The sequence below is a fragment of the Hoplias malabaricus genome, chromosome 6 (genome assembly GCF_029633855.1).
Source record: "Hoplias malabaricus isolate fHopMal1 chromosome 6, fHopMal1.hap1, whole genome shotgun sequence".
Lineage (NCBI taxonomy): Eukaryota > Metazoa > Chordata > Actinopteri > Characiformes > Erythrinidae > Hoplias > Hoplias malabaricus.
Window position 1 is genome coordinate 45,312,405 of NC_089805.1, and position 14,274 is coordinate 45,326,678.

At 44.7% G+C, this 14,274-nt stretch overlaps 1 protein-coding gene across 2 annotated transcripts; it reads right to left on the reverse strand.

Annotated features, from left to right (window-relative positions):
• Positions 1-573: 573 nt before the first annotated feature.
• rnmt (RNA (guanine-7-) methyltransferase) lies at positions 574-13,909 on the reverse strand. 2 transcript variants are annotated; one of them, XM_066674618.1, is made up of 11 exons: positions 13,865-13,909; positions 13,419-13,510; positions 12,276-12,411; positions 8,071-8,193; positions 7,119-7,234; positions 6,228-6,409; positions 5,729-5,893; positions 4,441-4,558; positions 2,750-2,851; positions 2,369-2,402; positions 574-1,675 (listed from the first exon to the last, which is right to left on the reverse strand). In XM_066674618.1, the coding sequence occupies exons 1-11, from the start codon at positions 13,878-13,880 to the stop codon at positions 1,638-1,640; spliced, it is 1,122 nt and encodes a 373-aa protein (XP_066530715.1). In that variant the 5' UTR covers positions 13,881-13,909; the 3' UTR covers positions 574-1,637. The 2 variants fall into 2 exon arrangements, with proteins under 2 accessions (XP_066530715.1, XP_066530716.1); XM_066674619.1 differs by lacking the exon at positions 13,865-13,909 and adding an exon at positions 13,624-13,642.
• Between the last annotated feature and the right edge of the window lie 365 nt (positions 13,910-14,274).

The window sequence follows — 14,274 nt, forward strand, 5'->3', positions numbered from 1 at the left end:
GGACAAACATCGTCCAGAGAGAACCAGAGATTTAACAAAATCAGCCCCAAATAAACCAGAGATATCATTAGGAGCAGAGCTATATACAGAGCTCTGATCAGTGAAGGAGATACAGGAACACAATTGGTTTTACAGACTACACGGGGACATCTTATGGAGAAAAAGGAACTTTCTGGATGCATTAGGACATTAATGTGTGGAGCTGGAGCCCACAAACCCACGCAACACAAAATAAAATCAGAAAACACAGGATAAACCTAGTTTTTCAGATTTTGGTTTTCGTCTTACATAGAGAGCAGAGACTATAGAATTGCCCCGCCCCCTCATCTGTATCTGTCCAATCACCGTGCTTGACCCGTGTTTATGTGAGAGCGCAAAGACGAGGTTAAACGCAGCAAAACAGACACAATGAGCGCGGAGAAGAAAGAGAACAGAGTGAAAACAGCTAAAAACCAGAGCTTCTGCTCCTCGCTCCTCACTGCTGTGCGCTCGGGGTCGGGGTGAACAGAGAGCGGCTCATTATCATTTAAAGGAACAGGTGCTGAAAGCGGGCGTTCTGAACAGGGGCTGTTTACACAGGGGGAGAACACTGCTGTGTTCCAAGAAACAGAAGTGTTCCACTTAAAAAGAGGGGAAAAAAAAGTCTGTACTGCGGAAAACATAGCAGTAACATGGAATTCATGTGTTACATCTAGTCAACATTCCTGCCATTAATTGTACGAATATATACTGTATATCATTTTCATCCAGGTGTTTATTAAGTTTTAAATTTACCTCGTAAACGTTTTAAACCATTGTCAGGTTTTGTTTAATGCAATAGATCTGCAGACAATTAAATGCATATGATTTTCCACTGACCCCAGATGCAGTCGATTGAAAAAGACACGTTTAGAGACTGAATTCTGCTTCATATTTATTTTAAGCTAAAGTTGAGTGGCTAATATTTCAGGTCAGTATTTTAACCACATGACCCCTGTGTACAGTAAAGTGGTAAACGCCTCATCCTGATCAGCGCTGATGGACTAGAACACACCCCTCCCCAGTCGTCCCTCCTCTGACCCGGGGAGAAGTTTCTCCTGCTTCACACATCAAGAACTGACCCGTCACTCACTGCCTGATATACCCCCCTCCCTCAGCAGGGGGCACTGTCTGGGCTCGTTTGTATTAAGAGGGAAAACTGAACTAGATATTTTGCAAATCTATTTATTTATGAAATGTCAGAGAATATTTAAGACTGTTCTCATATGTATCATCATCAGTGGAGGAATAAAACCTTGTATCGTTTATTTTTTGACGTCAAAGAGATCAGTAGAAAAGGTTTGAATCTGTTTTTCTGGAGATATGAGGTTGTTTCAGCAGGGGTAATATACTCATATGCACTCGGACCTTTAAATCCCAGCTTGTTCTGTCTCTCTCTCTCACACACACACACACAGGTATATACAGATTTACTTGCATCAGCATCTTTATCCATTTAACTTGACAGTGACACAGTAGGTTTGACGGGTTCCTTCCGAACACTCAACAACCGAACGCTAATCAAAAGAAGACAAAAGGAAAAGTAGGTAGAAGGGAGGAGGGACGTCAGCGGATCCTCTCTCTGCTGTCGAGGTTAAAGCGTCCAGTTCAGCTCCAGCTCAGGACATCTTCTCAAACACGAACGCCAGGTAGATACCTGAGACACAGAAGACATTCCTCATTAACCTCAGCTCAGGGCTCAGAGCAGCTTCCACCTCACGGTTTACAGCAGAGCGCTGTCTGAAGTTCGGGGACACCTGCCTGGTCTACTTACTGACTTAACTTTGAAGAGTATCAATACGTTAAAAGCAGCTGACAATATTCATACAAGTCATGACAGCTTTTCTCTCTCACTCTTAGGAGCTGAGCAAGTGGCTGCCATCAAACCCTTACATAAGGCACTGAAGCATCGCTGGAACTCACTGTCCATTCCCTCGGCTCCGCTGACTGTACAGGAGCACTCTGTAGTTCTACGAGTACAAACTGTAGTTCTCCTGTTGCTCTGCATACTTTCTTATTCCCATTTCACCCCACGTTCTTCAGTGGTCAGGTGGTGGAACATGTGGAGAAATGGGGATGAGGAAGTATAAAGAGCACCTGACCTCACTACTCTCCTCCTCGAATGCAATCAAATCCTCACGGCAAAGGTTCCAACATCTAGTCTCTGAAGAGGAGCAGAGGCTGGCGCTGCGGTAAAAGGGGACATGCCCTTTATTTCAGGAGAAATGCTGAACGAGCAGCTGTCCCCAGGCCTGTCTGATTAGGTCATTCACTGCTGTGTAAACAGGCCAAGGATACGTGATAACAGCCCAGACCCGCTTTAAAAGAAAGAAGGGAGAGGAGTACGTACTTGTAGCTTCCCACTCAGACTTGGACAGCGTGCCCTGTGAGAAATAGGAGAAAGAAAGACGTCAGAGCAGACAACGCAGAGGTCAAGATCACTCCCAACGCGTTCAAGCCGTTCAACCGGGGCTATTCAGGTTCAGTGTTCTTAAAGCAGGGACAATAGGAACAACATCACTGTTCTGTGCACGTTAACGTGGGGGATTTGGAGGCCACCGACACACACACTGTGAAACAAGACCCACCCAGTCAGTTGTCTGTGTGCTGCCCACATCTGAAAACGGTGGATAGAACGAGTCGTTGTGATTTGGTGCTGCTTCTTATGTAGAGAGCAGATCATTTATAATAGATAAGTTATGTTAGCTAACGTGTGTGTGTGTTTTCTGACCAGGGGCAGTCTGACTCCAGCGGTCTTGACGATCTTCTCTGCGTGTTGGTACTCCTGTGGATCATCAGTCGCTAGTCTTCCTCGATCATCTGCTGGGTATCGCTATAACACACACACACAGAGTGTGTTTACATACACACAATCACCTGGACATTTCAGAAGATCTAAGAGTCTCACAGTCATCCTTTCCACATTCCCCCTTAGAAACAAGACGTGCATCTTTACTATTGCTCAGCAACTCACCACAAGATAAAAATAAATACCAACTTATTATTAACTCAGAACACATTTATTGGTACTGGTCATAAAGACCCACCCAGTCAGATTTCTGTGATTTCCCTAAAACACGGGATAAAACGCGTCGTTCTGATTCTGCTCCGCTTCTGACGTCAAGTGCAGACACTTTAGAATGGCCCCGCCCCCTCGTCTGAGTCTGTCCAATCACAGCGCTGGACCCGTGTTTATGTGAGAGCTCAAAGACGAGGTTAAACTCAGCAAAACAGACACAACGAGCGCGGAGAAATAGAGTAAAAATGACTAAAAACCAGAGCTTCTGCTCCTCGCTCCTCACTGCTGTGTGCTCGGGGTCGGGGTGAACAGAGAGCGGCTCATTATCATTTAAAGGAACAGGTGCTGAAAGCGGGCGTTCTGAACAGGGGCTGTTTACACAGGGGGAGAACACTGCTGTGGGGTTTGGACCAAAGCAGGTCACAGACGTTTCATTAAGAAACAGAACGCTGTGTGTCTAATGTTTCCTTGGGAAGTAAGTTTTATCAGGTTCTGTTTCTGCTTTAATCTGCTTTCATTACAACTTTCATATCCGTGCACATATATAACCCACCCGTTTATAAGTTAGAGGAATAGAAAGACGCGTCTCGTAATGGATCACTCCAACAGCGGTGATTAACACATCAATTCATAACTAAAATTACAGTTCTCTCCCTTTACATAGCTTCAGTGTCTCAAAGCACTTTACACAGCGGCAGGAGTCAAACAGAGACACACACATCACAGTTACTAACAGAGGAAACGAGAGAGGTGGAAAAAGGGGATGAAAATGGAGAAATACAAGAATAGAATGAGAAAGACAAAGACAGAAAAATGGGGGGGGGACAAGAAAGAGGAAAGTGACAGAAAATGAGAAGGAAAAGTGATGTGTGAGAAGAAGAAAGAAGAAGAAGAAGAGAGTAAATATAGTAAGAGGGAAAAACACAACAAAGAAAAAGCTAACGATTGAGGAAGGACAGGAGTGAAAGACAGAACAAGAAAATGAAATAATGATAAGAAATTAGATTAAATATTCAGCAGCACAAACGCTAAGAAGAAACAAGGATGATGATGGGGTGACTGAGCAAAAGAAGGAGAAATACAGAGAAAAGAAGACGATGAAAAAAAGTTAGAGAGGAGGAGCAGGAAAGGGAGGAGGGGAACAGGATAAAATCAGAGGGAAAGAGAAAAACGACAGAGAGAGAGAGAGAGAGACAAAGAGAGACAAAGAGAGAGAGAGAGAGACAGAGAGAGAGAGAGGGAAGGATAGAAATACAGGAAAAATGAGACAAAGAGTAAGTAAAGTATAAAAAAAATGATCAGTGTGTGCTGAAACACTCCTGAACCACTTTGATTTGGAGAGGTTCTGGGAACAGGTTGCCGTGGTGATACCAATGCGCTCTCAATCCCACACACACACACACCTCCAGCCCCTGCATCCTCTGCAGGAGACTCCTGTTCTGCTCGTCCTTTATCTTGTCGTCAAAGAAGTCGTGGAAGGTTTTCTTGTAAACCAGCCGCATGTTGTACTTCTTCGCCATTCTGTCCAGAACAACAACAAAGAGTCATACCCACTGCGTTAAAACTTTGCTACACACCCCGTGTAATGAGTGAATGCTGCTGCTTTAAGGCGGAGGTAGACGTTCGCTTGGACACAGTATTATCTCTGTGCATCGGGGACTACAAAGCATCGATCGTGATCGACCAGCCGAGGCACGGCTCGATAGCGCCTCATTTAAATAACGAGAATCAGCTTTTCCCCTCATGAATATGATCAAGTCCAAATATCGGTCCGAACTGACTGATGACTACTGAAAATAATGAAACAAATGTGTGTCCCTGTCCAAATCCTCCTAAAAAGGTCGACGATGACCCGTCCTCTGGAAAAAGTGCATCTTAAAGGCAACATCGATGATTATGGGGAACTACTGTTCTCTCTGGTTTGTTTACGTTCAGAAGCTCTTCGTCTTTTAAAGTGGAACTGTGTATTTGATGAAAAAATATAGACAAACTGTGTAACTCATCTGTAAGTTTGTATTCACTGTTTGAATGACCACAGAAACTCATATGAAACTCGAGTTGTTTAGTTTTGTAGCATTTTCAGTCTGCGTTTACTTTCATGTAATTGCCCGTCTCCCAGATTTGGAGATATTTAACCATTTACAGACACCGGGGCTTCGTAAACACGTTAGATCCTTTTCCAGCTCAAACCGACTGGAGAGCAGAAACATCCTCAGAATCTTATAAAATGAAGTGAATATTAACGTAGCTGGACAGTCTGTAAAGTAAGCCACTGGGTTGCTGTAGTGCAGCTGTAACTTGATCACCAGGCTGAATGCCAACACATCACCAGAGGGCTGGCATTCAGCTGTGGATCAGAGGAACTGAGGTCTGGAGAGGAGTCTGTGATCCAGAACTAATCCTCCAACACCAGCATTTGACCTCACTCAAGGTAGTGTAAAGCCTCCCCAGGAAAACATAGGCTTGATGTTGGACAAGACAATGTAGCTAAGGTTTTAATCCTGTCCTTAGAAACATCTAGTGTTTCAGGGAGATCTTTAGAGAAGATGCAGCGATGTGTTTCAGCTCTGTGTGAGCCTGGTAAAAGGAAATACGAGGGATGAGTTTCTGAATGCTCCAGCGCCATCTGCTGGTACTCCACGTTACACACAGAGGAAAAGGGAGGTTTTTATTTAAATGCACAACACTCACTCGACGAAGAGGGGGAAGTAGACCAGGAACTCTGGGACATCGACCACCCCCTCCAGATGGAAGTCATACTGGCAGCCGAACAGCGGATACTCGCCCTTCTTCTGAAACGTGACCCTGTACACCTCGTTGCCAAAACTGTTTGAATCAGACGCTTCCAGGCGCTTCCTACACAAGAAAGAGAGAGAGAGAGAGAGAGATGAAAGAAACTGAACTCATCTGATTCATATAAAGTCAATAAAAATAAAGCACTGCTAGAAACTTCCAGAACAAAGAGCAAATCTATTGATGAATTTGCTCCAAAATACACACTGATCAGCCACAGGATTAACACCACAGTCAAGTGAAGAGTGTGACCCCCCTCTGCCTTCTGCGTTTTAGAAGTTTCTGAAGCCTTAAAAACATACAACCTTGGTTTCCACCCTTAAACACCACAACAAAAGTGTGTAGGTCAAAGAGGAGATAGTGTTTAGGATGAGAATCGGGATGTGTGTGTTCTTACACAAGCTCGTAGGCGTCTGGTGTGGTTCCTATGAAGAATCCTCCGGGTCTCAGTCTCTCGCAGGCGTTCTTCAGCATCATGTCGGCCTGATCGTGGCTCTCAAACGAGTAATGATACACAAACTGACAACTACAGATATCAAACTTCAACTCAGGGTCTCTCAGCTTATCGCTCAATAACTCCTAGAGAGAGAGAGAGGGTGAGAGAGAGAGAGAGAGAGAGGGTGAGAAAGAGAGAGAGAGAGAGAGAGAGAGAGGGAGGGTGAGAGAGAGAGAGAGAGAGAGAGAGAGAGAGAGAGAGAGGGTGAGAGAGAGAGAGAGAGGGTGAGAGAGAGTGAGAAAGAGAGAGAGAGAGAGAGAGAGAGAGAGAGGGTGAGAAAGAGAGAGAGAGGGTGAGAAAGAGAGAGAGAGAGAGAGAGAAAGGGAGAGAGAGGGTGAGAGAGGGTGAGAAAGAGAGAAAAAGCTGGGATTGATGTTTTTTTTATGTTGCTGGGAGCTTATCTGTATGTTATTTTGAGCCGTGCTCTGTTCACTCAGTGTGTGACTGTGCTTCAGGTGGTAAACAGTCTCGAGGATTAACTTTAGTCTGAAACTGTTTTTTGTCAGAGTTTACATTTGATCTCTTTCTGTTCAGTGTTGTCTTCTCTAAAGTCAAAGCACATTCAAATGAAAGACACAGCCCTTTCTGTTTGTTACGAGCTGCTTGAGATAAGTCCATTAATACACAGCGTCTAGTTAACGTCTGTAGATGACTGACGCTCCCTGGGTCCCTGCTGGTGGTGGAGAGGAAACTAACACCAACTGGATGTGTTGTAGCTACAGAGACGCCGGGTTCCTTTCACCACCACTCGAAAAATCCTGGCCCCTCAGGTGTGTGGGTGTGTGTGTGTACCTTGCTGCAGTCTGCAGAGATGAACTCTGCGCTAAATATCCTCTCTCCAGGGTGGCTCCTCCTCTTCATGTCCTCGTAACGCTGCCGACACTGATCCACCGACACGTCTGCGATATCTGCACAACAGAGCATTATAAAACACTGAATAAATCAGAAGCGGTGTTTTAAAAGGTGACGTGTGGTGTGTCAAATGTCTGTTCTGTGTCTGGCTAGGTGCAAGACTAAGACTTTATTCATGTGCATTTAAGAGAGCCACAGGGAGGGGGCGCTGTGGGAGCTCACTGACTGGTGATGTAACTCTGAAAACAGGTGGGGGGAAAAAAATAATAAAGTTTTAATCGTCAACGAGTGATGGTGTGCACGGTCAGGCTGTGCTGGGATGAACTGCACAGTGCCGAAAACCCCTCACTCAGATAGACGCGAATCTAGACGCTCAAAGTTAGACAGAGTTAGTTGAATTTTTTCACATTAACGGCTGCATAAGTCTTCTCTAAAATCTCAATATACACCTCCACATCAGTGGAGTCTGGATCGACCCCTTCATCCTCAGAATAGAAAACTTCACGTCTATTTTTCACAACAACAAGCAGAAACTTGGACTCCTCTGATCACAGCACACGTTGTCCCCCCGAGGTGAGCTCGGCGCAGAGAACTCGAGTGTTTATTTGTACACAGAGTTGATATCTGGCTTCCTCCTTCATAAAAAGACATTCGTGTGCAGCTATTGAAGCAAATGAACACAGTTCCTTTAAACAGGGACCTGAATTAACCTCACGTAATTGGCCTGAAACATGTCCATAGCTTCCTGTGATTTGGCACAATTTGTTTTATCATTACCATTGTCCTCCCATTGAGAAAGTAGTATAGCATCGCCCTGGAGTCTCAGAAGGAGATGATGTGCTGAAAGAAATGTATGGAGATATTGAAAAGTAGAAAAAGCAATTGTGTTTACCTGCACACACCAGTTTACTGATGCGGCCTTTCCTCCACTTGAGCAGGTCTCCTCCTTTCCCGCAGCCCAGATCCAACACAGACACGTCTCTCCTCTCATGCTTCACCTTCTCCAAAATCTCACCTGAAAATAAAACCACAGTTACACTCTGAACGTAGATTTCCCTCAGGAACCCAGCAAGGCTCTGGTTAGTTTACTCTGGGAAAGAAAAGGGAAGCAGAACAGATTCAGAGACATGTTGCTCTGGTGTAAAATCACTTTTGCAAATCTACAGGTTTCTGTGGGCTGCTGGGAGTCGCCCCTTTATTGCAGGACACAGCGTCTTATTCCCAGCATTCAGAACCCAGTTCTAATCAGAGATCACAAGCTGTCTACACAAAAGGCTTTGAATTTTCTAATTTGTTAGATCACATTCTTTATGTAAGAAAAGAAATACCTCAGACACAGCCACAACTACATCACGTAGTTAATACAGAAACGTAGATTAAAAGAGCAGAATAGCCAAATTTCCACTGTGACTAAGGGCATAATACTGAGCCTAGCCCACACACACTACAGGTTTAGCAAGTTCTACAGGATCTCTATATTGTACACGACACAAGCAATTTTTCAAACTAGGAACCACTGTGCCTTTGAAAAGCATGGAAAGCTCCAGAAATCTGTGTCATGGCTTTAGAAGCTTGTGATTAGGTAACTGACATTTTTTGAGTTAACTTGGAGGGGGGGGTGGCAGTGTTTTAAGACCTGCCTTCAGAGCCTATCTACGTCTTTGCTTTGCCATCACAGGAAATCCAGAAGATCGCCAAAGAAATCAGAAAAAGAATAGTGGACCTCCAAGAAGAAGAAGAGAAAGAGGAAGCAGCAGAAGAAGCAGCAGAAACAGCAGCAGAAGCAGCAGCAGCAGAAACAGCAGCAGAAGCAGCAGCAGCAGAAACAGCAGCATCTGAAGCCGCGGCAGCGGAAGAAGCAGCAGCAGCAGAAACAGCAGCAGCAGAAGCAGAAGCAGCAGCAGCGGAAACAGCAGAAGCAGCAGAAACAGCAGCAGCAGAAGAAGCAGAAGCCGCGGCAGCGGAAGAAGCAGCAGCAGCAGCAGCAGAAACAGCAGAAGAAGCAGAAGCAGCAGCAGAGGAAACAGCAGAAGAAGCAGAAGCAGCAGCAGGGGAAACAGCAGAAGAAGCAGAAGCAGCAGCAGGGGAAACAGCAGAAGAAGCAGAAGCAGCAGCAGGGGAAACAGCAGAAGAAGCAGAAGAAGCAGCAGCAGCGGAAACAGCAGAGGAAGCAGCAGCAGCGGAAACAGCAGAAGAAGCAGCAGCAGCGGAAACAGCAGAAGAAGCAGCAGCAGCAGCAGAAGAACCTTTATTGATCCCTTTAGGGAAATTGCTTCCCTTGCATTTGATCCATCACATGGTTCAGGAAGTTAATATTCTATTTTCTAGAGAAGAATGAACTTTGGAGCAAAAAATACCAAATCAGTCCAAGAACAACAAAGGAGGAAGAAACAGTCCAAAAAATATCTAAATCATGACCAGAAAGACCACAATGTGAGGGAGAAGTCGTGGCTCTAAAACTGCCATAAAAAAAACCAGGGTGCAGTTTGCAGCTGCACATGGGACAAGAACCTTACTTTCAGGAGAAATGTGGTGTGGTCTGAGGAAACAAAACGAAACCGTTTGATCGTAAGTGCCGCGGTTCGTGTGGAGGAAAGAAGGTTACACTCACAAGCCAAAGAACCAGTATTCAAACTTTGAAGCATGGGGGTGGAAGCATGATGTCGTGGGGTGATGCACTGCAGGAGGGACAGGTTCACTTCACTTAATACACGGCAATATTAGGAAAAACACAAATGTGGATACATTCAAGGAACATCTCAAGACATCAACATCAAAGGATGTTCCAAAGGGACAGTGACCACCAGCTCAGTCGGGAGGAGCAGGCCCAAATCCCAGAAACGTATGACCAAAGAGAGAGGGAACGTGCACTAGGATTAACTCTGAATGAATGAGACTAAGGTGTTTAGGGTGTGTGTAAAGTCATGACTTCAGCTGTGTGTGGGGGGTTATTACTTGCTGAATACACGAGGAAAGCAGGTAAATAAACACAGCAGAGTTGGCCAAGAGTTCTGAAGTTCTCCTGCACTCTGGTCCCTGTTTACAGATAACAGTGTGTCATACAGTGCCTGGAACCACACAATGAGTTAATTTGAGGACCTCACCCCGTGCCTCGTGGCCCAAAAAGGAAGGTTTAAGACCTGCAGTGTGTTCAAGGCTTAAAATAATTCCGACATGAAAGAGATTATTATCCGAACTCAGTCAGTCACGGGTTCAAACAGCAACTGATCTCCACAATACCGTCTCTGTTAGGTGTGCGTCTGCCCTTTGGCTCGTATGAAAGTGCTCTTCGTTATCGGTACGTTTAACCTGGAACAACTCACCCCGGTCCTCTGGGGGCGGCGGGTGGTGGTTGAATGCTCCACAGCTGTATCCAGCTTTGTGACTCATAAGGTCAAAAAAAAATGGAAAACAAGTCCAGGATCAACAAGTCACACACTGTGAATGCACACCACATCCTTTGGGGCAAAACACTTCAATAGGTTGTGATTAAAGAAAGAAAACACATTGTGTGTAACAGGAATTCAACAACTGATGACTCAAGGTCAGCTCTGGACCCGCGGCGACCCTGATCAGGATGAAGCGGTTACAGGAGGTGAACGAATGGATGTTAGAGAGGCAAACGAGTTCCTCTCTAATGGTTAACACACACCGCTCTGAACTAAGAAGTGCCTGAACTCCATGCTCCACCAGAGGGCAGTGTCTCATTCAAGAAGAAAAACTAAGCGTGAAAACCACCTGATGCAGGCAGAAGAGAGTCACTCAGGGCTGTCACTAAATTAGGGGCCAGTGCTCTTTAGCACCCACAATAAATATGAGCTATTTGCTATTCCACAAGTATGTGTCTTCCACACCATTAAAAGGTGGAACTGCACATTTAAGAAGCTGGCAGAGTATAAGAAACACATTTCAGCCTTTTGTTTAACCGTTTCTCTTCCACAACTCGGAGAGAAAAGCACAGGCAGCGCACATTTCTCTGTGCTGAAAAAACTGACTGAAGCTGTAGCTGCAACACTGAAGACGAATGAATGAACCTAATATGAATTCAGGTAAGGGTTGGGCGATATAACAATAATACCGTACACCACAGTCCTTAAAAATGTGGACGGTATCTTAAAATTCATTCATTCATTGTCTGTAACCCTTATCCAGTTCAGAGTCGCGGTGGGTCCAGAGCCTACCTGGAATCATTGGGCACAAGGCAGGAATACACCCTGGAGGGGGCGCCAGTCCTTCACAGGGCAACACACACTCACACACTCACACCTACGGACACTTCTGAGTCACCAATTCACCTACCAACGTGTGTTTTTGGAGCGTGGGTGGAAACCGGAGCACCTGGAGGAAACCCACGCAGACACAGGGTATCTTAAAATGAGGGCGGTATTTATAACGTGTGTGGTATGTCAAATGTCTGTTGTGTCTTTAAAAGTCGGCTAAAATGTTCATGTGCATTTAAGAGCGCCACAGGGAGGGGGCGCTGTGGGAGCTCAATGACTGCTGATGTCACGACCTGAAAACGGTTGTAGAAAAGCACAAGCTCAGTAGCCCACCGCAGTTGTAAGTTTAGTGCTGAGTTTGGGTTAAAACAGAAAGGAATTAATTTGTAAACAGTCACTCGACTTTGCGCTCACAGGTGTATGGCTTTATCCTCTAAATATGTGTGTTTTGAGGCTCAGTTCGCTGACAAATCTGCTGAGGTGTGTTAAACCACAAGTGTCTGTTAGCACCAGCTGTGCTTCTAAGCAGTGTACACCGTCTTATTTCTGAACTTTTCTATTCCTTCAGCACCAGTTGCTGAAACGTTTTCTCTCTCAGAAACGGGTTTTTATTGTCAGCGCGTGTCGGTGTGAGCTGTCGGGCTGTGTTTAAATTCACTCGACCTCTGTGCTCACATATGAGGCTCAGCGCCTCCCCCCGGTAACACCGTATGCCGAGATAATATTTTGAGACGGTATTACGGTATGAAAGACGTGGATGCCGCCCATCTCTTAGTCAGGTGTGGTTTTGGATTTATACAAACGTACGTGTTTTGGAGGTGCCGTATTAGCTGTAAAACCTGACTTGACTGTACTCATTTTCTAGAGGGTTTCTCACCGATGAGGACGCTCTTCATCCAGTTGTTGAAGTTGCGCATGTGGACGATTCTGCTCTTGTTGCGTTCCGCGAGTCCACACTCCTGCAGCGCGTTGTAATGAGTCGCAACCTTCTGACTGTGGCCTTCTCCTGTGTCCTACAGCACACACACAACATAACAAGAAAAGAGTCAGGTCACACCCCTAACCTTTTCTGCTACTTCGCTGGACGAAAGAGAACTGCTTAAGTCAAAGAACATAAAATGATGAACAAAACGAGCACTTCAAAAACTCATCGTCTGAGTCTGTCCAATCACAGCGCTGGACCCATGTTTATGTGAGAGCGCAAAGACGAGGTTAAATGCAGTAAAACAGACACAACGAGGTCTGCTCCTCGCTCCTCACTGCTGTGCGCTCGGGGTCGGGGTGAACAGCGAGCGGCTCATTATCATTTAAAGGAATACTGTCATACTGTTTTACAGCCACATAAGGCATACTTCAGATTTTGGAGGTGTGGATGTCAGTGCCTCTGTGAGCATCATCTACACTTATTTATTTGAAAACGTATTTATGGAGAAGCCCATCTTGGGCCAACAAACCAGTGCTACTTCTTTCATTTACCTCTGACTAGTGCTGCTGACCTGGATGACACAGAGGATTATGAGAAATGTAAAAGACACATCTACACCAGGGGTGCACAACTCCAATCCTGGAGGACCAGTGTCCAGTAATGGTTGGTGATTCCTTTGCTCACACACACCTGACTCAACTCATCTGTTGATTGCTGGGTTCAGGGGGTATGTTTTAGAGGAGGAATCACCAAACTCTGCTGGATACAGGCCCTCCTGGATTGGAGTTGTGCACCCCTGATCTACACTGTCCTCATAATTTGGCTAAACAGTGGAACATCAGCTTGCATTTTAATCACGGCTGGGGGACCCACTCTATGGAGCATAAACTGGGCTACATAGCAGTTTCATTCGATCTGATATAGATAACTTCAATTTAAAAAAAGTGTGTGAATATTATTTGCAACTTTTTTTTGGAGTAAATATTATTCTTGCTTCTAAAGCTGCGATGTATTAAACAGGGATTATTTTAATGGCTCCATTCCCCTACCTCGATATATTCGTGGCTCTTTACTGGATAAATTCAGTAGATTAACCTGTTTTTTAGGAGAAGATCCCAACTCCTCCGAGTCTCCTTCATGTCTCCTCTTCAGGGAAGATGTGGGAGACTGATGATCTGCTGAAAGTCCTGCAGAAACACACACCGTATTTACGGACTTTATTCACATACACACAGCTACATAAGATCTCTATAAGACGAAAAACTGCAAATAAATGAACTCATTCAGTATGTTTAGTTACAAAACAAAGTCTTCCCATAACCGTCCATTCCACCTTAACAAGCGCCGCCACTACAATGCAACTGCCGCACGATTTAAGGTGGAACTGAAAACTCGCAATTAAAATATCACAGGAACGCGAACAGACACGGGTACAAGCTCTGTTCTCCTGGGTATTAACTCAGGATTGTATTCCACGTTAAAACGCACAATAAACAAAAAAACAGGACCAAAAACAATAACAGCGCCCTCTCTTTACTTACTCGAGTTTTCCGCCATCTCGCAGCTCTGCCCGTACAACCAGCCTCCTTCAAAATAAGAGCACCAACATCAAATGCAAAATAATTGTATTAAATTACATTTGTTTATTGTTAAATGCTGGTCTCGTTTATTTGATTATTTTTTCCAGTAATAAACTTGAACATGTTAATTTTCTTGTACATTTCCTTTTTTTTAATCATTTTTAGAATTCACATAAAATATATTACACTGTACTACAACAGTAATCAAATATTTCTCAAAGCAGGATTTATGAGGCAGCTAGCTAGCTAGATAATTTAAGCCCATATTTTAAGTTCAATACAAATATCCCTCAGCTGTTTTCTTGCTGCTCAGGGTTCATTTGGCTTTAGGTTATAGGGTAAAACTGGAAAATCCTGCTTTCTGCAATATT